Below are 23,164 nucleotides of genomic sequence, written 5' to 3'. Positions count from 1 at the left end.
CCAGCTTTATCCATCAGGGATTACAGAGCACAACCATCTGCTCAGTGAGCCCCTGCTGCCCTGCCAGGCCAGTGTGCATGACTGATAAAACAGGGGCTGTTCTGCATCTGCCTCAGTCACTCCTGGTGGTGCAGCTCGAGCAGCGCTCGCCCCTTCCAGGATTATTTCAGATTTCAGACTTTAACAAAACACTTCTTTCTATGGGTACAACTGGCAGAGCTACACACTCTAGAAATGCTTTTCTTGCTTTATTATGTAAAAATAAGATTTAAAGGATAATGGCACTGGAGTGACATTTTGAACATTGTTTTTAATTCCTTCTTCCATCCTTTTACAAGATTCGCTATCGCAAAAGGTGAAGGATTCAAAGAAGTCTTCACATAAAAGCTCTAAGGATTGATATTTAATGAACTGTGAGATGTAAATCAATGCACAACAGCACAGTTAAAGCTTAAAATACTAGGATAACATTTATATTAAAAATAATTCACCTACAGATCATACAGTCTAGTGTTTATTGTATGTTATGGAAGGTACACTTGAATTTCAAAAATTTAAAACATATAAAAAGTGGTTAAGGGCTAACATTTTATCAATATATGATAAATGTGTAAGAATGTTTATTATACAGCAGGGTACAATGGTAGTGTTAATGCCAACAGGGCACCACAGAAGTTAGTTTAAAAAAAATCTCCACTATGCTTTATACAAACACCACCACTTGCAGTTGTTGAAGAGGATTGGGAGAGGATCACTGTCTGTAGGATAAAGCAGTCCTATAACATTTTTAATGTTAGATAGTGTCATAGTACTTAGATTGGTGAACGTTTCAAAATAAAACTAGAAATGCTGTAATTACTTCACAGAAATGCACATCCAATATTTGTTTTCAATAAGAACAATAGGTACAAGTTTATAACTCTCCCTATTTGAAATAATTTACACACAGATGAAAGCTACTCTATGTAAAATAATCACTACATACATTTTTCTTCTGGGAAATAAACAAGCAATTTTTGTTTTGCATGATCAATATCAAAAAACATATAGCAGAAGTAGTATTTTTAAAACATATCTGGTGCTCTAAAGTTAAAAAAAAAAAATAAAGAAAGGAATGAGAAAAGAAATTTTCCCTAAATGTGCAACCTAAAATCAACCAAGCTTATATTGTAGTACAACCATATTAAGAAACCACTGTTTAGGAATACAACTTTATGGAAAAAGTTTATAATTCACAAAACTGTTCATCAGGCCATAGAGTAAAATAGCTCCACAGTTTACAGATAAAACTGAGGCCACACAGATGCGTGCTATGTCTTATCTCCAGTGAGTAGATACTTAGGCAGAGGATGTGACACTTTGTTTGTAGACAGCATGGTATGCATTTCTCAGCAAGACATAGGGGAAACAAGACTCCAAGAGATCCATTGTCAGGAATGGAGACTCCTGCACAATCTGAAAAACACCAGAAACACCAGGGTTTGCACAGCCCCTTCTGCTGCCTGCTACTGCTCATCTGTTCCATCTGGATCCTTCCAGCCTGCACCACTCACATTTTGCACAGTGGAAATAAACTGCACCAAGTTCAGAGTAGTGCTTCTCCCTGGTAGATGTATGGTATATTTTTGGGGATAGTATTGCCCCAAATGCTATCTATTCATAATAAACTAAACACACCTTTACATATAAATACAGCACAAATTAACATATAAAAAAAAAACCAACTTACAAAACCCCTTCAATTTAAACTCTACATTTAAACTCGCTGCTTCTCAAAGTATTTTGCTTTCCTATGTAATTAGTCATCTTCCAAAAGATATTGAATACTGGGAGGAAATGCTCTGAGCAGAGAGGATTCTCCCCTACACTCTCTGAACACTGCTTCTTAAATGGATGGTATGCACTAAGTGAACAATGAAAATTATCTGCACAAGGTGATACAATGCCCTAAGCAATAAAGGATGATGGCAGTAACATGTGCATGCTGGGGGAATGAAAAACAAAAACCAGTGACATGAGAATGTCAGGAAGAACAACATAAAATGATTTCCTCTGATTTGTGAGCTACAAAGGAAACACACAAATGCTCACCATGTCCAGTAGTAGGTAAACTGATTCTCTGTTCCTTGTGGTAGTTTTGTCTGTCTCCTGGCCAATCTTCAGTAGACTGGATGATGCAAGCTATACAAAATGAGTATTTCAAAGCAATAAATAAAACAAAGCACTGATGAGCCTCTGTTATTCTGTTACACAAAGCCAGTGGACTCTGCATTGTACTCAAAATGACAAAAGCAAGAAATCCTGAGCACTTGAACCATCACTGGGCTTTAGCCTCAATGTGCCATGCTGGCTTATTCCTAGCAGTGTTTAATACATGACACATGCTATTTTCATGTAAAATAAATTCATTTACTGCAGAGAACTTTTAGCTGTAATCAGTGCTTGACACATATGATGTCTCCTGAAATCAATGACAGCTCCCAGAGGATCAAAATCTCACTTCTGTCCTTCCCAATAGACATTTCAAACTTACTGCACTTTTGTAAGGTTTAAAGTGATAAAAACTTTTATTGTTTGAAATTTTACCCATTTTGCAACAGAAGTAGTTTTGAAGAAATGTCATCTTAACTGTCAATGAATAATTCTTTATCAATATACCTTCAGCACACACTCACTTCATGGTTACCAGACTGGGCCTGGAGAAAAAAATATTCCCAGTAGCTGCAGTTACAGTTAGCAACTGTACCTTAGCCAGCTGTGTAAACTGGTGGTATGATTAAATATGACAAGGTAGAGTCTTGTTAGTCTCTAAAAAGAGGGGAAATGATGCCTATTGATTTCTGCCTTTTTTTCTCTTATGTGTTCTCTATTCCTTACACGTGTATTTGGAGTTCTGAACCCTGTTATTGTATCCTAGCTTGTTTTCCCACTTCTTTTCCATGTCCTTTCCCCAGGGAGAAAGATAAAACATATTCCAGAGCTCCAAGGCCCCTGTGCTGTCGTGGTTCTTCCTGCCTGCCAGGGTTGAGCACAACTCTTTGAGACACATTTTCATCAACAAAGGGCAGCTGGTGCCAGGGGGGCTCCAGACAAGGGGCTCCACCTTGGGGGGGAATTGCTTCACTACTTGTCCTCCTAATTAAAGCTTTTTATCAGTTATGCTAATTTGCTGAAGTCATACAAGCTGTGTTCACCCTGTGTGGGTGGGTTTTTGGGGACATTCTCCCATAACTGCCCCTGGAGCTCCAATGGAGTTCCACTTTGACATTACTTTTAAATTACCAATATTATCTCTAAGCTGAAAAAAGCATTGCCCTAAGCAACCCTATTATCCTAGTTTGAGAAGAGATCCTAGAAAGTTTTAACATATTCTTGGGTATTGACAAGCTCAGGATCACAGACTGTAGTCAAATACTTAATTTGTAGGTGCCTTGATACACCAGGCTTTCATGCCTTACAGAAATTTGAAAAAAACCCTTCCAACTCTCAGATGTACAATCATCATTTTGGCCTTCACACCAAGCAATGGCAGCACTCCTAACCATGTGATTACCAGGAAAGGATTCTAAATTAAATTACTAACATTAAAAATAGATTTTTCTCAACATTCTTCTTGAAAAAGCTGTCAGGAATCAATTTTTCATATGAAGTCAATATGTATACTTCAAGAGATACACAGTACATACTCATCAGCATTAAAGAACCTCCTAAGTTTATTTTCATATTTAATTAACTTGGACAGGAAAGCAGATCATCTTCAGCAGTAATTTTCCTCTCAAGAGAAATGTTTTTCTTTCAGACTAACAGTAAGTGTTAAAAAGGAGAGATTAACAAAATATCTGAAGCATCAAATCAGAGTCTGTGCTCTGAAAGCAGCCCATAAACCCTGAAAGAATGCAAACCTCATACCAAAAGTGTTTTTATCACATGGAACCATACTGGTTTCCTTCACTTGTCAAATGTATGCAACCTGATACAACCATTTCTCTTTCATGTTTTACATCCAGCAGTTGCATTAGACAAGGTCAATGGCCATAGGGGTTTTTTCTCTTTTACAAATGCAATGAATTTCCACAAGTGAAAGATTCTTTTAAGGGGAAAAAAGAAAGAAAGAAAGATTGTTTCTGTGGACTTCTAGTTACAGAAAGTTACCTAAACTAAAGAGGGAGGGGCTTTTTCTCCACACATTTTAATGCCAAACAGAGAAATCAAAACTCACTCAAAATCAATTGTAATTTTTAAAATTAAAGTAATGCTGCTGTTTTACCCTTTCATTTCCTTTAAGTACTGCCTCATTAAGAGCCGTTTGAAAAATTTTATTTCTACTCAATCAGCACACCAAAATGTATTTAAAACATGACCTAAAAACTTCTGATTTTTTTTTCCTAAGCATCACTGAAGATTTCAGTAACTTTCATCTTCAATCTACTGAGGCATAAATAATCTCCTCTTCCCAACTACCCCTGCTGCCTGGCTGTTCATGTTTAAGAAGGGCAGGCATGTCAAAAGGTACAACCCAAAGAAGTTTCTCACTTTTTCAAAGAAAGTAACTAACAAAAGTGGGAACTACCATGGGGAAAATAACTAAAGTGGGAACTACCATGGGGAAAAGTCAGCCAGACAGAATTTTAATTTTATATGCATTGAATTTTTTTCTTCCCACTCATGGGCCACACAATGTGAGAAATGGTATGTGCTAAAATATTTAAGATTGTACTAAAAAAAGATGACATTTGCCACTGTTTGGCTCCTCTAACTTTCCAACAACACACACAGGTGTTTAGAAAGAACTATTGCAAATTTTAAACTATCTACATCGAAAACATTCTACAGCTGTGCTCCAAAAGCAGATTTGTATGAAATCAGTTGCATTGCATCCCAAACCACCAGTGCATTGTAACAAGTGGAATAAAGTTGTACCTACAGCCAAAAATTCTTTGAGCCGATCCTCAATGCTTCCCTTGTGGATGGTGAAGAGAGCTGCAGCAATCTGATTGATGGCTTTGGCCAAGCAGTGAATGTTGTTGCAATGCCCTAAAGGAAAAAAACATTCCAACCACCTCAGCACCATGCTGGAGAAGACAGCATTCTTTGGAAAACAGCACCAAATACTGAAGGGACTTGTGGCAATGAAAAAAGGACTTTTGGCATCTTACACAATGGGAGCAAGGAACTCTTCCACACTGAATTTGCTGTCACCAGAATACAGCTCTGCCTTCATCTCCTAATGGCCACAGCACCCTGAGAAACAACCTGGGCCTTTTAGAAATCAGGGACATGTTGGAAGTTTATTTGGTTTCTACAAAACTTTCAAGTGTTAACACTTGGCTGGGCCAAGCAGACAGGATTTCCACCAGCTAACTGACAATTTCACTCTCTGTGTGCATGAACATCTCATGCCCAGACAGTATCACTCAAGGTACTCAAGAACAAAGGTGTTCCACTGCTGACTTTCACAGGTAACATCTTGTCCCAAATTCAGAGCCCTCAAAGGTGCTTAAATGACAGCAGTTTTCACAGAGAGCAGAACTCAGTAAACTGAGTATTTATTTGGTATTTATTCCAGGCAAATTAAGCAACTACACCACTTCAATACACAATTAAGATACACTTGGGCAAGGATCTTAGGCAAGTGTGAGCATATGAAAAGAAGGTGGTCTTGGAAGGAGTTAACCAGTACTCAAGCATGCTGATTCTTATTTTTTGACCATTGTTGAGCAATGAGCTCATCTTTTCATTCATTTACCATAACTCCAAGTTCATGCTTGAACAGTGAGGTCAGCTGGACCCCATCACTCCACATGAGAAAAATCCACTTTTTCTGCATGCACATCACTATTGTTACCCAAAATGACTTTTAGCTGTCATTTCATTGCCCAGTTTCCTCAGTTCATACCTCTCTGCAGCTCTAATACCCTCAACAGCTTCACATGATCTATAGATTTTCTCACCTCACTCTTCAGCCCCCCCATCCAGGTGGTCTTGGGGCTGACCTGTGGGTCCCAGAGAAGATCCCTGTGGATCTCCTCCAGCAGGGCCCCCAAATGTGATATTCCAACTTTGTCTCCTATTTTTGCACAAACATCAGTCAGGAAAATCTGTTCTGCTTAACTCTGATTCAAATATGTATTTGCCTTTGAAGAGTCTCATTTTATTCAAGAGATTTCATTTTTATGTCTCAGGCTGTAGAAAAAGCATCAACAAGGGAATTCAGCAAAAAGAACTGTTGTGTTCCAACTCACAACAGGCTTCAAGTATTTAGAAAAGAACTGGGGCTCTTCTCTCCCAGACTAGTATTCCATTCTACCCCCTAGTTGATAAATTAGACCTCTAGCCTGGTATTTGACTAGCAGTTCAGACTGGAAACAAAAGTAAAGCTCTGTTAGACGTTGAGCCTTTATCTAGTGGAGGAAACAGACTTGATCTGGAAGCAGACAGAGGGAATACAGACATTGCTGCAGCTGTCCAAGCACTGTCTGTATTTGGGAGATATGTCTTGCCAGATTAGAAAGCTGAAACTCCTTCAAATCTGTGGCTCGTTGATGGATTAATTCAGGATTTGTCCAGGGAATTGACTTCGTAAAGCAGAATTTATTAAGTTCACATTCTGGAAATACCATTTATATTAAGTGTTTCAAGCCAGATGTTCTACAAGAAGGGTAGAGCACAAGAACAAGCAGTGTTATGCAGGGAAGGCAGGAATGACAAAGTCTGTTCTGTTTGTGCAGTTATTTTTGTAGAGTGAACATTTTTTATCTATACCTTTTGCTAGATTTTCCTCTCAATAAAATAAAATAGAAGAGGCCACTCAGTAAAAATTTATGTAATACACAGGGCACATCTCACAGAACCAGTATCAACTCCTAAACCAGGCTTATTTGAGTGCAATAATCTCTCTCCAGTCACAGCCCTGTCATCTGTTAACTCCACTTTAAGAGCTCACTTTGAAACAAGGCTTGGCCTGACTTCATCTTAAGAGTTATTTAATGTAAATGAAACCACATCAACTGGAACATTTAAGCTACATGATATAAAACAGGCAGAAGATTATCTGCTTCTCTTCAACAGAAGAATTATCTGTTGTTTCAGCCTGCTAAAAACAGGATAAATTGTGTTTGTAGCAGGCTGAGGGTTTGGGAAGAGAGGAAGTTTGAGGAAGCCAAACCCTCCTGAGCTTTAACCTGCTGGAGAACCTCCAGCTAGGCTGACATTTCCTTAGCAATCAATCTGCAGAGGGGTAAAACTTTTAGCACTGCCCCCCTGGCAAGCCCTACAGGTTTAGAGACTCTAGGAGTTGGTCAGATCCTTTGGAGGAGAAACTGGGAGGAGGAAATGCTCCCAGAGGATTTCTTTTACAAAACTATAGGTAATTCTTAAAGAGATGTGATCTTAAATATGCATAAACAAGTTTATTTGGACTGAGTAAAGACAGTCAAGCTGACAGTCTTCAACAAGGAAGTTTCTACCCATGCTCCTCATCAATTAAATCAGATATTCCCTGCTCTCACCTGTACCCCAGGATTTTTATCCAACTGTCATGACTTGGAAAAAGTTTCAAAGAGCAACAGAAATACTTGAAGAGCACAAATAACAGAAAACAACTCTGCAGGTTACAGACTGCTCTCTCCATTCATCAGAAAAACCTTTCACCTTGAAAATGCTTTGATTTTCAAAGCAATATTCAAGTTCACCTCACACATCAGATTTATCTAACATTTTCAACAACTGGAGAAGTCTATGCTATCTGTTTTAAAATGTAACTAGAGTCTACAGCTCCCTAATAATTCAGAACTGAAGAAAAGGCTGATTAATCCCATGTGAAACAACAATCCTGGGTCTCTAAAACACATGATTTGCACACTACATTCAGTGGTACAGAAAGATTTTTAAATTTTTGGTATTTTCCTGGTACTTTAAATATTCAGAAGCCAGTTGACACTTATTTTGTGAGTTACAATTTTGAGCAAATTAAAAATAATGCAAGTTGCCAAACTAATTAGAGAAAACATGCATGCCAGTGAATGGAAGCAGTACAAACATGGTTTTTGTGTGAGTCATGTCACACATTAGAAAGGAAATAGCCTGAACAGCCAAAAGGTGACTTTTGTATGGGTTTGAACAATACTGTCTGTCTTTCTCCAACTCAAAAAGAGAAAGAAAACTGTGGATTACATGCTAAGAATTTTGTTGAGGCAAAGATTGGGTTTTTTTAAGTAAGAAAGTTGAACTATAATTCAAATAATTCTAATTATTTGAATAATTCTGTTCACCACTTACACCTTCCAGATTCTGTTTCCAAAACTTTATGCTTGGCAATATAAAATACAGAAAGGACACCTTGTATGACTGGCCCAGGGCCAATGTAAAGATGACTAAAACATCAGTACTCACTAGAATATATTCTGTTAAATAGTGTCACCCTCGTGAATGCAGAATGTGTGCTTGAATGATTCCACATTAGGACAAGATTGCCCCCTGCAGTGTCTGAACTATTCTGGAAATTTCAAGTACCAAACTAATTTTTCATAGAAAATTCTCAGACAAAAGTTAAGTAAATGCTTCTTAAAGTACTTTCAGAAGAACTTGCCTGAATTGAGGTTAACTGCTTTTTAAAATTTGTTCACTATAATTAAATAGAAAAATAAATAAGTATATAATTAAATATATTTTATATAAAAATATACATATTCTATGTAAATATAAAATTAAATATAATTAAATTAAATATCAAAGGTGAATGTATTCAAGCCTCTACCAGAACTATTGTGAAGACAGCATTCCCAGGAAATACTGAGCTGATTCTGCATTACCTTCAATGGCAGGGCTGTACTGAGACATCACATTGCTAGCCAAAGTGGGCAAGGACACAGCCACAAAGACCATTAGAAGGCAAGCAATTTTATATTCTTCTTCTGGACTAATGTTTTCTGAAAAACAAAAATAAGAAAGTTCTTTAAGTAAAGAAGTGATCTGGAAATATTTCCTTTCAGCTGCAGGTAGATTAGAAGGTAAAATGCTTGACCAAATTGAAATTTAAAGCAAAATCCAACAAAGTCAATGTCTGTATTGTGAAAAGAGGAGTGTTAATGTCAGTCTTGCCCAAAGAAACAGAGCAGAGCTGCAAAATGTGCAGTCTGTTATCTAGGAGAACAAAAAGCCACTGCCCTGCTATTGCTTCTCATGGTTTAGTTACTAAGCCTTAAATTTCCTAAACAGAATTGTGATCTTTTCATGCTGCTTTAAACCCAGTTACTGCTCTGAGGTAAGAAAAGCTTCCCAAGTAATTCTTCACATTTAGGGTGGGTACTGAAGGAAAACAAAGGAGTCAAGAGATACAGGATCCCTCCCAGCACTTTAAACACTTCTCTTTTGAACAGGTACATTTTTGAAGTTGGAACTTCTCACCTGATTTTTGGGAAGACAGTGCTACTACCAAGGCAGGATCAATCTCACAAGGCAACCCAGCAGCTGAGGACAGCTCATATACATTCATTGCCACCTGAGGACCAGAAGAATGACAACACTGAATGCTTTCATGGCAGGATGATGAAGCAGGTTTTGCTGTCATGCTTAAAACCAGCTTGAGGCACTAAGGAATTTCAGAGATCTGGCAAATATTACACAGAGATTATAGATTGTGTTTGTTTCTAACCTCCACTGAGCAGCTGTGCCTGGATTTGTGCAGCAGATGGTAATTTTGTTGTGCCAAGCCAAACAAAAGTCATATATGTTCCCACATTACCTCCAAAGCAACACCCTGACTTCCAATTAGCTGTTTCTCCATCTTTCTTGGATGTTCAAAAGAAACTGACATATTTTCTCTACCAGATCTAAAGTACCAGCCAACACCTACAAATACAGCATTTTTCAACAAGCATTTCATGCAGTGGGTTTACAAACAGTTTCAATTTAAGGTAAAAATCAGACTTGTCCCTATTACATGCACAGAACTCCAAGCACACAGACAGTGTTGAAATATTTTATTTTACCAGCTGTGCTGCTCCCAGAGTGGAGCAGCTCAGCATTCTTCCCCTTGTCATGTTTTAACACTTGATAAATCTTGTTCTTAAGTCTATCAAAGTTCTCAAATGTGATCACAGGCAGATAGAGACTTGGGCTTTTTCCATCAGTTGTGATTTTTTTCCCCAGAACATTAAGAGGCTGCAGATCCACATGCACAAAGCTCTCAGGGGGGGAAAAATGGGAAAAAAAAAGAAAGAGAAAGGGTGGGGTCTATGTCTGGATTTTCACCACTATTTCAGTAAACTCCCAAACTACTCTACACCCCTTCAGCCAACCATTACCTTCATGTCAGTCTCTCTTGGAATGTGATCTTTGAAGTCCTCAATGGAACTCACAAGGAAAGGAATGTGGTAGGATAAGACCTAAGAGACACAAATATGTACAAAATGAGAAAAATTGCTTTCAATGTTAATTGTGAGTTAGACACTACCATACAACATTAACATTATTTATTTATATATACCAAATTATACCAATTTATTTCTATATACCAAATGACATTAACATTACTTCACTGGGCTTATTTTCCTTATGAATGGGTTTTATTTACCACATTTGGATTTGTGTGTAGATTTAAGATCTTAAAGCCTAATAAATGTTTGCAATAAAGAAGGGAAATAAAAGCCTTTAAAATGAGTAAACACAGAAAACATGATCTAAATTAGATTTGGTGTTTTAATCTAACTGTTCTCTGAACAGTACTCAAAGCAGAGATTCCCTCACCCCAAGTTGCAATCCAAAATTCAGTTACAACTCAGTATTGCCATTCTACCCACATGCCATCAATGCTTCTCAAGAGGAAGCATTCCTGAACAGTTAAGGTTCAAATATTCTATCACTCCATGAAGTTAAATACAATGAAAATGATTCAGCACACATTCAGCTCTTACATCTCTAAGTGCTTCCTGTGCCAGTGACCGAAAGGACAAGATAACTCCAATAATTGTCATTCTCTTCAAAACACTGTCAACAGCTGAAAAGAGAGCAATGGACAAAGTGTTGAAGTTTATGAGCTCAATTCTTCAACAGGAAAAACAAAATATTGCACAAAATATTAAAAAGCACAAGGTACCAAAACAAAGCCTTTTCTTAAAAGGGCCAAAATAAGCAGTGCTAAAGCAGGTTTTTATAGCTGATCCACAATGGGATTTTCTGCAGAAAACCATCCCATTTACCACTTCCTGCAATGAAACCCAGTATGCACAGCTGATAGTCCTGCTAGTACTGGTTCTGTGCCTTCCTGAGAACAAAAAATGTCTCTTTATTGGAATTATTCTTTGTTTCACGTGAAGCTATGCACCAGGCTTCCACACTGCTGCTGCTACAGCCAGGTATTATCATCCCTGAAATGGTGCTCAAAACTCATCACTAACATTGTGCCTGTGCACTAAATAACTCTGAAATCTCACTTGGTTCATGAGAAGTGAGGTGCTCAAAACTCATCACTAACATTGTGCCTGTGCACTAAATAACTCTGAAATCTCACTTGGTACATGAGAAGACTGGAAAAGTTCAAAATGATCCATCAGTTTGTATGTAAATTTGTTGCTTATGGATATTCAGAGAAATTAATTCATTTTTCCCATTTTCTTGACAAAGACAAATATAGAAAATACTGTATCTTTAGCAGATCTTGTTAGATACTCACATGATAACCTTTTAAAGAGTGCTGCCATCTGGTCTGGCTTGTCAAAGCTGGTCCTCATTTGTGTTAGAACTTCCACGTTCTCCACCACAAGTTTCTGTAAAGAAGCAAGGATTCCTGTCAGCTGTAGATTTCAGCATGTCAACTGCATAAATGCCTGAATTAGGACATTTCAACCTGGCAGAAAAGCAACCCCAGGGAATACAGAGGTATCCACTGTGTTCTTAATGGGACTCCAGTATCAATATCATCACCAGTCACTGCTATAGACAAAAGCAAGCTCTGAATCCAAAGCAGAGGAGTAGATACCCCTCAGAACATGAGCTGTGTACTGAGCAATGTGTACCCCATCTTAAAGCAAAGAAATTGAACTCTGGAAATCAGACAATAGGTCCTTATGCCACTCAGCTTTTTAGAGGAAAAGTATACATATCACAAAAAAAATATAAATTCACAAAGTGATCAGTTCCTTGGGATTGTTGCTGTCACTAATTATGCTGAAATTTAATGCTGGTGAAACTGAAAAATGGAATCAAGTGTGGAAGTCAGATTGTCCAACCTTGGTGCAGTTACTTGAGATTTTCTTCCACTATAGTATGAAAAAGCAAAGACAGCTCCAAGTCCCAGCACCACAGCCAGAGACAGTTAAAACTCAAGTGCAGTAGTTTTCATTTCAGTTTGGCCAAAAGAATAAAAAAATGTGTCTGTTTCTAATTTTAACAGCTCTCATATATGCAACTTTCAAGACCAGACTACAGGTAATAACTTTTCTGAAATCATTCTCCAAATATTTATCAGATTAAATTTAAATTAGAGATTGCTTAATCACATCTCTAAAATGTCAGATCCAAATTTCCTGCTAGCTGAGGAACTTGGGCTGTGCCAAGCTATATTTTTAAACTCTCTTCAAGCAAAATATAGATCATTTACTCTAATAAGAATATTTTTGCAGTCTCAATGCTAAGCACCCTGGAAAAGTGATTATCATTATGTAGAGGACAATCAGCTAAGAAAATGCAGATCTCTTGTGTTCTGCTGAACACTGAATTCCTTCAATGTTTAAAGAAGACTTCAATTAAAGTTCCCACCCAGCAGCTTCCAAGGTTACCTTCAGCTCAGCAACCTGTGAAGAGATGTGCCACATCAGACTTTCACTCAAGAACTTCATGCCATACGGTCCCAGAAGTTCAGAAAGGGCTCTCATTTCTGAGAAATAAAAGAAACTCTTATGCTTCCAACATTCCATCTTCATTTATTTGCAGCCCAGCATGTATCATGTATGTGGTTTAAGTGCAAAAATATTTCACCCCAAAGTATAATTTTGAAGACAGGAATTTGTATGGTCGTGCACTGAAGCAGTCACCAACCAGAACAATCCCACCTCTAGCTGAAATGCAATGCTACTTTGAGCAAAAATGGGAAAAGTGAGACAGGAGGCAGCAAGAATAAAAGGTATTTAAAATACTACTGAGGTTAACAATTGTTAACTTTAAGAGTGAGCTGTTATTTCAGTCACAGTCACTCAGAGTGCTGCTATTCCAATTACTCAAGCAATACAATAACAAATACTGAGGAGAAGCATCAAAGCTTACCTGATATATCAGAGTATTCCTCAGCATTAAATGTCAATTCATTTTCTGTAGGCAAGTTCACAAAAGCCTTCATAGCTGGGAAATAGGCTATGTGCCCATTGCTGACCTGCCTTAGCAAGGTCTCCAAATACCTGCTCAGAAAGGGGAAATGTTTCAGGTGAAAAGGCACATCCTCATGGATATGAGTGCAGATCCACTACAGCTCTGTGACAAGGCACAGCACAGCCCATCCAGCAAAGCTTTCTTTGCATACTTCAACTGATGCTTGCATTTTATTCTGTATTTCCTCCCCATAAAAAGTGTAAGGCAAATTTCAAGCTGCTTTTAACAGGTTCAGAGAGAAGTAAACATGTGATGCTGGAAACTTAAGAAAATTTAAAATAAATCCACTCTGTATTTTATCCCTTTAACAAACATAAGGAGTTGGCCAACAGGCAAATTTCAAGCTGCTTTTAACAGGTACAGAGAAGTAAACATGTGATGTTGGAAACTTTACAAAATTCAAAATAACTCCACTTCTCCAATTCCAGATTTTTCATTAAACAACAGCAACAATAAAAATCTCTAAAAAATGTGTGCCAAGCATTGATACAATACTCACCAATTTGTGTAGAGACTGGTGATGGTTGGCTCACCATGGCTATCTAAATGCTGGGTTTGCTGAAGCAGGACGTTGTTAAACACTCGTGTGATGTCAATCTGTACATAATTTTCTATGGACTGCAGGACTGTCATATAGGCTCTGACACTGGTCAACAGCTCTGAAGGCTTTGCAATCTCTTGTGTTGCTTGGTTATACATTGTCATTCCAACAATTGACCTTTTGGAAACAAATCAAGTCATTTCTTAGTAAAATTCAACAAAGATGCAGCTACAAAGATGATTTTATAGCCACAGATTTTCACAGAATTATAGACCAGCCTTAAAGACCAGCCAGTTTGACCCCAGCACTGGGCAAAAGAATGGTGGGGATACATGTCTTACAACATGCCTAAAACCAGCCATCAGCAGCTCCTACAAAACACACAGGATTGGGAATGCAGGGTCTGGCTGTTCACAGATTGTATGGATTGCAATGTATTTTATTTTAAAACAGGAATTGACTGTTGTGTATGTCTGCACATGTAATTTATAATCATTCTGTTGGGATTCTCCTCACAGTTTTCCCATTCCACCTTTAAATGTAGCAAGTACACAACATTTCCAACAAACTAGCAAAGACTTGTCTTGTGTGTCAGTGCCTCGAACTCTGCAATGTTCCTTACTTGGTAAAGCGGATTTCCAGGTGAGATGTCAAATACTCTCTTGGGGTAAACGTGTGCTCCCAAACCACCATGTTTGGTACATAATTGATTGAGAAGCAGAGCTCAGAAAGTGCAGTATGCAGTTTGTCCAGGCTTTAAAACAGACAAGAAATTAAGTAAAACCTTTAATGTAACAGAAGTGTATATTATTATTATTATTAAATTCATGGAAGGCACACACTGAATGGACAATGCTTCAAAGGCAAGTACAGGTCTAACTCTGCTTTGAGACACTTCCCTGGCATATTTAAACCAAATATTTTGGCCAAGAACACATCCTACAGCTGCATATTGATCTGCATTGCATATGGTGATGTGAGATATATTTTTTTAATCTATATATAGATTTTTTTTTTACCCTCCCCTTCCCCCCCCAAAAAAAAAGAATAATGTTTAAGTGATTTAGAAGACAGCAAGAACTTCCTGTCCAGGCTGTACTTGAGTGCTAAAGCAAGGTAGAATCAAAGATGCCACCCACTCCTTAGGCTCACATGCCCACAGTTAATAGAACTATTCAGGAAGAATCCCTGTGCTGTAGCTAGGCTTTCTGCTCAGGAAAGGAAACAGCCAAGGCATAAATTCAAGTGACAAAACTTCCTATTACTTATGCAACAAAATTCAGTCACTACCCAAGCCACAGAAGCATCATAAGCTCACAAACTGCAAAGCTGTCAAATTTACAGCTTACAATTAAATTTATTCAAACAAATTAAGCAAGAAGGATTCAATATGTAAAACATATTGAAATGTGTGAAACACATTTTGACTTGGGATTCAAGGTGAAAAGAACAGAAGAAGCAGCTCACTTTGTCACAACCAATCTGTTTTTCCTCATGCTTTCTACTCCTGGTTTCTCCCTTTCAGGTTCTCCTTTCTTCCCAGTCTGTTTTTTTGACTTCTTGTTCACTGCTTGACTGATGGTTTTGGCACAATGTTTTGGCAACAACTAGTAAACAAAAAGAAACAGCCCCTCCAAATTAAAATCCAGTTTTTTTAGCACATTTCATCACACAAATAACACATTCTTCCTTTGACACAATTCTAGTGTTAATAATTCTTGCTCAAATCACCTTCAAAAACAGAGAGGAAAAAGCAAACAGAAAATCCCCAGGAAGTTGAATGGAGAAAATCTCAGAAGAGAATTAAGCCAGACACCACCATGCTCACCTGATCACTCAGGGTACACTGCTCTGTGCAAATGTCTGTGATAAGATTCCGAGCCTGCTTGGCCATCTCATCCAAGAACATGTTACACAAGGAGAGGCTCCGGTCCCCAATGTGGTGTCTCTGTTCAAAGGGACAAAAGCAAGCAGGATTTTCAGTTTCCCTTCAGTCCTACAGAGAACAGTCCACTCATCACAGAACTGGATATGGGAAAGAATAAATTCATTACTCCTCAATAATCTTGACTCTAGGCTATGGTTTTCTTTCTAGGAGCAATTTGAACCATGAAATTTTCAAAGTCACCATTAGAATACTTTTTTGTAAAAAGAGGCAAAAAAGTGTCTGAAGAAGTAGGTTTTCACATTCAACCTTGGACCAAATCTGCTTTAATGTGTCCAATATTCCAAGGTCTCTGTGAATGTCCTCTCCATTAAAATGTGCCAATATTAGATCTAGGGGGAAAAGAGCAGGCAACTCAAACTGTAGGGAAGGCAGTGTCCTTCAGATCCCTGAGAAAATCAATAATAAAGCCCTGCTGCATTCACTTCTGGATTCTGTTCCTCTCTCACTGCATCTGCACAAGCACAGCCTCTGTCTTGCTGAAATCCTCCTTTCACCACTGATGTTTACTTTATCAGCCACACTATGACACACTGTACACAGCACTGCAAAGATTAATTTCCCAAAATGATAACAGTTACCAAGGAATACAATTCAGATATTGAATTTCAAGTTCTGCTGCCTGTGACAAAATGTGCTTGCTGCAGCTGAAGGCACAGTGGACTTTGGCTACTGATTTCTTCCTGCTACTATAATTGTTCTCAAAGATCTCTCTTGTCCTGAAGGGTTCAGCTTTCCTGGAAACTTTTTAATGCTGGTTTAAAAGAAATAGCATTGGCTGCTATTTAAAGCAAAGGAAAATACCTATATAGATGTATACTGTAATGAAGTTTAGCAGAAAAGAATTTTATTTTTAAATAAGCAAACCCCACATTGTGTATATTACAATAAATCTTATTCAACCAATTGTTTCAGATGAGCACTGTTAGGAAAGAAAACAACATTTTCATGAGCACTAGATAAAAATGGCCAAGTTAACTCCCAGGCTAATTTCAAAGTCAATGAACATACAGGAAATGTACCAAAGGATTTATGGCCTTACAACAAAAATAGAAAGAATTTCCTCAGATTCTAACTGCTTCCTTTAACAAAGAGTCCATTCCTTTGAGCACCACAGTATTTTTGCAATTCTAACTCTAACCAAGGTTTCCATTACCCACTTCTGACCAAAGCAAATGTTTGCATTATGCTGTGGATCACTTTTTGTTTCTTACTGAAGAAAACTGTAACAAGCCACACAGAACCCCCAGCTTCCTATTTCCTTCTCCCAACCACGAGTTTATAAATCATTTAACAGGAAAACTGCTGCTTCTAAGTTTTAACAGGCATAGGGGATTTATCAGCATCTAAGCCTAATTTTTGTACCCCAGCTAATCCCTCTTTAAAGCAAAGATCAAAATTCTTTCTCACTTGAGAAAAGGATTTAGAGATTGATGCATGAAGAGTCATCTAACAAGGAATCCACTTGTTTTACCTGCATTTTTACATTTTTAGCACTCTCCTCCCTCAGCTGTTAAGCTGCCACAATAAACACCTTCTTGCAGTGTTCAGCTCTAGCTCACTTTATGTTGAATAAGAGATGAAAATAACCAAAATTGAAAAATTACCTCTTCAGGGCATAGTTCATGGGTACAGCTCATAAAGTGAGTGCAAAGCAGTGGGAATGCAATTGAGTATCTGGATTGAGAGGGAAGCTCCAAACACTGCTGGAACATCTTCTCAAAAGCACGACTGTAAAAACTGAACAGAATTCAGCAGTTATTCATCAGACATTTAAATGCAATATGTATATTTTTTTGCAGCAAATAAGGTTTACTTCACACAAACCAAATGTGACCATAAACACATTTTGTATATCAAAAACTGCCCCAGGCTTTCATCATTTTTGTTTTCTGCATTCACTTCTTATGCACTTCATTTGCACATCTACTTTACATTATTATTATTATCATATTTTTATTCTGACATTTGCCACATAGGGACTGTAAAAACTTGCACTTTTTGCCAAAAAGTATTAAGGAAAAATCTGTAAATGATTCCCAATCTATTATATGACTGTCAGACTATGTCTGACAGATGTTCAAAATACCTTCTTCAAATTAATTCTGCTAGAAACCAGAAATTCCAAGTGATTTTTCCACTGGCCTACCTTCCTACAAAGTCTGCCATTTAAAAATCACACTTGCAAGGACAAACCAAACAATAAATAATAAATAACTTGTACAATCAATTTAGCAGCATACCAAAAGATAGAAAGATCTGAGGTTTCCACCAACATCTCCACCAAAGAATCTACCATTTTTGTGTGGAAAATGATTGTGTTCATCATTTTTCCTAGTTCTCGATGGTCTGCAAGGCCAAGTGAAGCTTTAGAAACGCTGGTGTAGGCCTGGAGAGAAAACACAATTTCTGTGTTATATCTGCAGCTGCTCTTGTGCAAATTCCAGTGGTATTGGCTCAATACCAATGGTAAACACTGTTTGTGCTTTGCTGGGTATTTAAAGGCCATGCAGGGATTCTTCTTAAAAACCAGCAAGCCTTTCAGTGAAATCTCTAAACGAGCACTGGCTGTGGCACTAATTCACAGCCAAAGTGCTGAACAAATGCAATGGCAAAACACAAATTTGTAACTCTGCCTTGCCATGCAGGCACGCTGAATCACACTCTGCACACCCACCAAACAGCTCAGCCACAACAGATTCTATTTCTGAGCTGTGAGAAACACCCCAAGGCATGATTTGCAAAGAGTACCCAAACAGACAAAGTCACATCAAAACATGAAAATGATCTGTTGAAGTACTGGTTTGATTTTCAGAGTAGGTTGGTTTTGGATGGTCTGGCACCCCTTGCAGTGTGAGAGTAATCTGGAACAGCAGCAATCTATGAAACATTTTGGTGTGAAGTTAGTGAAACAGCACATTTACTGATTCTTACCTGCAATCTGAACCAATCTAACCTCATTCCTCTGAAGTCAAACACCTCTCCATCTTCAACTGCAGGAGGGAAAAACACAGAACAGAAAACCCTTAGAAAACAATAACAAATTCAGACCTTCTAAAAACCCCAAAGTACTAAAGAATTATTTGGATAATGAACCTCATGTTTTTACCCATGAATTTTGATCCAGTGCAGTTGCAGTAAAAAGAATTAAAATATCTAGATGAAAATATGTGTAATATGTTTTCTATATTAAAAGGTTGGATTAGTACCCAATAGCACCCTCTGGAAAAGGGACTCACCACAAGAAGCAGATACAAAAATGCAAGAGAAACAAGGGAACAAATGCACTTTATCTCCTTCTACATGAAACAAATGTGATGAAGCTCTTCAGAGGAATCTGCCAGTCTGTTACCAATTTCCCAAGTTCATTTAACCTTACCTTGTTTCACACTTAGTGAAGTCATGGTGTTCACAAAAGAGGACATGATGATTGATTCATCCTCTGGGCACACTGAGAGATTCTAAAAGAAATGTTGTTGCTATTATTATTATCATTGTTATTATTATTATTATTGTTATTACTTTAAACTTGGTTTATGAAACAATGAATCCATGCCCCATTTATCAGCTATACTCTGAAATGTTCAAAAACCTAGAAGACATAATTTAATCAATGGAATATTTCAAATACTGTTATTTAATAGCTTTCACTTTTTAATTCATTGGCTGATGACAAATACCTAGAAAAGATTATTTCCAAACCAGTATCAGCTCCAAATGGAAACATCTGTTAGTAAATGTAGCAATAGTACATTTTCTGTCCTGTCTGCAAAGAAAACCTGGCTATGGCAGGATATAGTGGAGCCCCAAAAAACCCCTCCCTCCAATTTTATTAAACAAAAATTAATTGTTTTTATTAAACATTCAAATTTTCCAAAATGCAACATAAACCTTTGTAGTTTTGCTAAACAGGACCACACTTCTGTTAAGTAATGCAATGCAGAAGTTCTTCATAATTCCAGCACAACTGACATTGAAACCTAAAGGCTGAAAAAATCCAAATTATCTCTCAATCACTTGTGTAATCTGGTGCTTGACAGCTGTTATGAATTAATGACAACTAAAATTCAAGCCCATTTTTCCTCTCGTTTCAGTTTGGGCTCCATCTAGTGGGGTCACCAGGAAATAAAACCAAAGCACCTAAAGTTGATCCTTTCTTGGTTGGGCTAAATAAGAAAAGGTTTCTACACTCCTGCAGTGACAGCACCTGTTCCACAGTCCCTAAAACTAACAGTGCTTCACAATATTCATACATGAATGCTGAAATGGATAAATTATACTACTTGTAATGGTATGAAGCTGTGCCAGGGGAGGGTTAGGTTGAATATTGGGAAAAGGAAAGGAAAATATTAGGAAAAGGTTCCTTCCTCAGAGAGGATCCCCAGGGTTTGGGTCACAGCCCCAAGGCTGCCAGAGCTCCAGCAGAGTTTGGACAGGATGGGATTGTTGGGATGGACTTTGCTGAGCCTTGTGGGTCCCTTCCAACTCTGGATATTCTGTGATTCTACATAAAAACCACAAGTACAGCTCTAAATCCCAGAATGAAACAATAAGTTAATTTTACTCCATAATGTTCACCAAAATCCACAAACTGGGATGCACTTTATGATGCCATTTTGGGCAAAAAGCCCTTGTTAAAATGTGCATTTGAGAAGCCAGAATCATGATGCTGCCATACCTGCACCAGCTCGTTTAAGACCACTGCATCAAAGCCAGAGAGATACTGCACATAATATCTCTGCATCACTGGCCCGTACTTCCTCACGTGTGCCCTGAGCTCCTCCATGTAGAATATCAGCTCAGCTATGTGCCTAGACAAAAAAAAACAGGAAAAGCTCAGAAATGTCACTCCAAATAGTAAAACAAAACTTCTGTCATTGGAATTTCCTCCCATACCTTGCTTTAAAAGCAATTATCAATAGGTAATTTCTGTAGGAAAAGATTTATGTTGTAAAAGAAGCTTACATAGGTAATGCTCTCTGCAAGGTCAAATCCACTCAACAGGACAGCAGTTAGCAGGATATCAGCACAATAATCCTCAAAGGTTTGTGTAACTATTCAGATCTTGTTCTGAATAAGAAGCCCTTCTGTACAGCTCAATTTGAAAAAACATTTTACTCAAAGAGTAGTTAAACCTGGAAAATACAAGTTTAATAACTGCTCTTCTGGCTTTTTTTCCCCAAGCCATGAGGATGGTGAAATACTAGCACAGGTTGTTCCACAGAGGCTCTGGAACCTCCATCTTTCCTTAGCCCCTAAATCCAGTGGAGAGAATCCAAGATTTTCCCACTCCAGCTCTATAAATGGCCTTGTGATTGTTACTTGTTCAAAATCCTGCTGTCTTTCAGTTCAACCCTGTGTCCAATACCTTGAGAAGTCTCCTGCCTACCCACACCTGTAAGACCTTGCAATCATATTTCTCATTTTTACCATCTGTTTATGGTGACACTAAACTGTGTTACATAATAAAGCTTAGCTGATTCAAAAGACAGTTTTGCCACAAGAGACAACCTACAAATTGGCAAATAAAGCTTTTTGAAAGTTTTCTTGCCTCCATCATCGATTTGATCAATGCAAAATCAGTAAAAACATGTGAAAAACCTTTATTTTTGCCTATTCAAACTAAAAACCTAAAACTTAAAATATTTTCATTTTACAAACTAATTTTAACTGATGTGCTCCAATTTCTAGGACAGCATTTTCAGTTTTCTGTTTTGGTGGGACACTCAATATTCTCAAGCAAAACTCTTCTGAACATTCCCAGCTGCTCCATACAGCCAACCTTTTCTGAGATTCCACTGCCTTCAAATTTATTTTGTCTGTGTAATTCTAGTATTGAAGGAGCTGCATGAAAAATGAACATACTTATCTATGAAATCATCTGCACTCTTCTTTGGCATGTTATCTGCATGACGAAGAAGCCAAATAATTTCATCACGAGCAAAGGATAATGCCATAAACACAAAAAGTGCCTGAAAAACAAGAATTGTTCACAAGCTTATCAAAATACACAAGAGCTGAATGGTTTGTGCACTCAAGAGGCAGCTAGCCCCTAAAACCCAAAAACTTTAAAAATGAAGCAGGTTTTCTCAGGCTGAAAGGAGGAGTTTTTCCCCCCCAAAGGAAAGAAATATTGGATTTACCACTGAGAAGCACGCTGGTTTTTGCTGAAATGCAAAGTAAAAAAGCTGTCATTACCTTGGGACCCAGCAGGCCTGGCTGGTCAGACAAGACAGTGGCCAGTTCCTTGAGGGCAGAACGTAGAAACTTGCGTCTCTCTCTGTGCATGGAACCACTGCACCAAAAGAACAAAATGATCCACTAGGCCAGACACAGAACATTGATTTGCAAAAGCATCTAAGGCCAAGCATAGGCAGATTTTATCATACCAACTCCAAATTTCAGAATTCTGAAGAATGCCAATTTTTTGAACCACATTCTCATCACCAATACCAAACATTCTTGAAGCATCAATAAATTTGAACCCCAAGTTCTGTCCCCTCTCTGTGATGTGCATTTGACTACATTAAAACATTTCTGTTTAATCTGCATTCACCTTTTGCAATCAGACAAAACATAACTAATGAATCAACTAAATGCTTCCACCCTGATAATTTGAAAAATAATCCAGAACTTGGGAAAATAAATTGGTAATGACATGAAGCAAATCCAGATTTAAAAGAACAATCAGAAAATTATTCATTTGAAAATGCATGACTAATTCTGCATTTGACAAATTCTGTTTGTACAATCTTTATAATTTTGCTTTAAGAAAACCAATCCTAAAATCTGCCAGAAGAACTTTTTAAGACACTTACGCGTGTGAAACAGCAGCTTCTTTGCACTCTCTGATGTCATTAATGCGCTTGTTGTAGCTGCAATAAAAGCAATCAGATGTTATATAACAATCAGCAGCACATTTTAGAAAGAGCTGAGTGGGACTTGAGAGGAGCTACAATGGCACACCAGGTCCTGAGCAGAGCTAAATGCCAAAACTGGATCCCCAAAACAAAAATCTACTAAAGTGCTCCTGGTGTTTGCTGCTAGAGGTGTCAGCTTTGTTTCTGAGTTTTCACATAATGTACTGCAGAAATAGTGGCAGCAAGATGCAATTTTTCAAGCAAACCCCACATTCATAACGTCATTTCCCTTCAGTAAATCAAGATTTGTGGGTGAGATCACCTGCCATTTTAGAGACTGATTCAGCAGGCTTTCAGAACAGGGATAAAAAAAGGTGTGGTGGTTATGAAATCAGGCCCCTAAAATTTATGCTTTAAAGAAACAGTAAAGATACCATACAAAAATGTTTGTGTATC

At 37.8% G+C, this 23,164-nt stretch overlaps 1 protein-coding gene across 2 annotated transcripts in view; it reads right to left on the bottom strand.

Moving 5' to 3' along the window:
• Positions 1-290: 290 nt before the first annotated feature.
• The window catches only part of NCKAP1 (NCK associated protein 1), a 44,044-nt gene continuing 21,170 nt past the window's right edge, over positions 291-23,164 (bottom strand). For both annotated transcript variants that reach the window (XM_050987613.1, XM_050987614.1), the window contains exons 10-31: positions 22,667-22,723; positions 22,047-22,143; positions 21,714-21,820; positions 20,527-20,659; positions 19,228-19,309; positions 18,783-18,841; positions 18,092-18,237; positions 17,456-17,588; positions 15,732-15,851; positions 15,371-15,510; positions 14,526-14,657; positions 13,862-14,080; positions 13,261-13,391; positions 12,777-12,874; positions 11,672-11,765; positions 10,914-10,996; positions 10,305-10,385; positions 9,406-9,499; positions 8,811-8,927; positions 4,925-5,034; positions 2,092-2,181; positions 291-1,455 (exon numbers count right to left, since the gene is read on the bottom strand). In XM_050987613.1, the coding sequence (XP_050843570.1) occupies positions 1,339-1,455; positions 2,092-2,181; positions 4,925-5,034; positions 8,811-8,927; positions 9,406-9,499; positions 10,305-10,385; positions 10,914-10,996; positions 11,672-11,765; positions 12,777-12,874; positions 13,261-13,391; positions 13,862-14,080; positions 14,526-14,657; positions 15,371-15,510; positions 15,732-15,851; positions 17,456-17,588; positions 18,092-18,237; positions 18,783-18,841; positions 19,228-19,309; positions 20,527-20,659; positions 21,714-21,820; positions 22,047-22,143; positions 22,667-22,723 (2,440 nt within the window). In that variant the 3' untranslated portion in view covers positions 291-1,338. The remainder of the gene's footprint in view (positions 1,456-2,091; positions 2,182-4,924; positions 5,035-8,810; positions 8,928-9,405; positions 9,500-10,304; positions 10,386-10,913; positions 10,997-11,671; positions 11,766-12,776; positions 12,875-13,260; positions 13,392-13,861; positions 14,081-14,525; positions 14,658-15,370; positions 15,511-15,731; positions 15,852-17,455; positions 17,589-18,091; positions 18,238-18,782; positions 18,842-19,227; positions 19,310-20,526; positions 20,660-21,713; positions 21,821-22,046; positions 22,144-22,666; positions 22,724-23,164) is intronic.

This window comes from Serinus canaria (assembly GCF_022539315.1).
Source record: "Serinus canaria isolate serCan28SL12 chromosome 7 unlocalized genomic scaffold, serCan2020 HiC_scaffold_29, whole genome shotgun sequence".
Taxonomy (NCBI): Eukaryota; Metazoa; Chordata; class Aves; order Passeriformes; family Fringillidae; genus Serinus; species Serinus canaria.
This window is presented reverse-complemented; position numbering and strand designations above follow the sequence as displayed.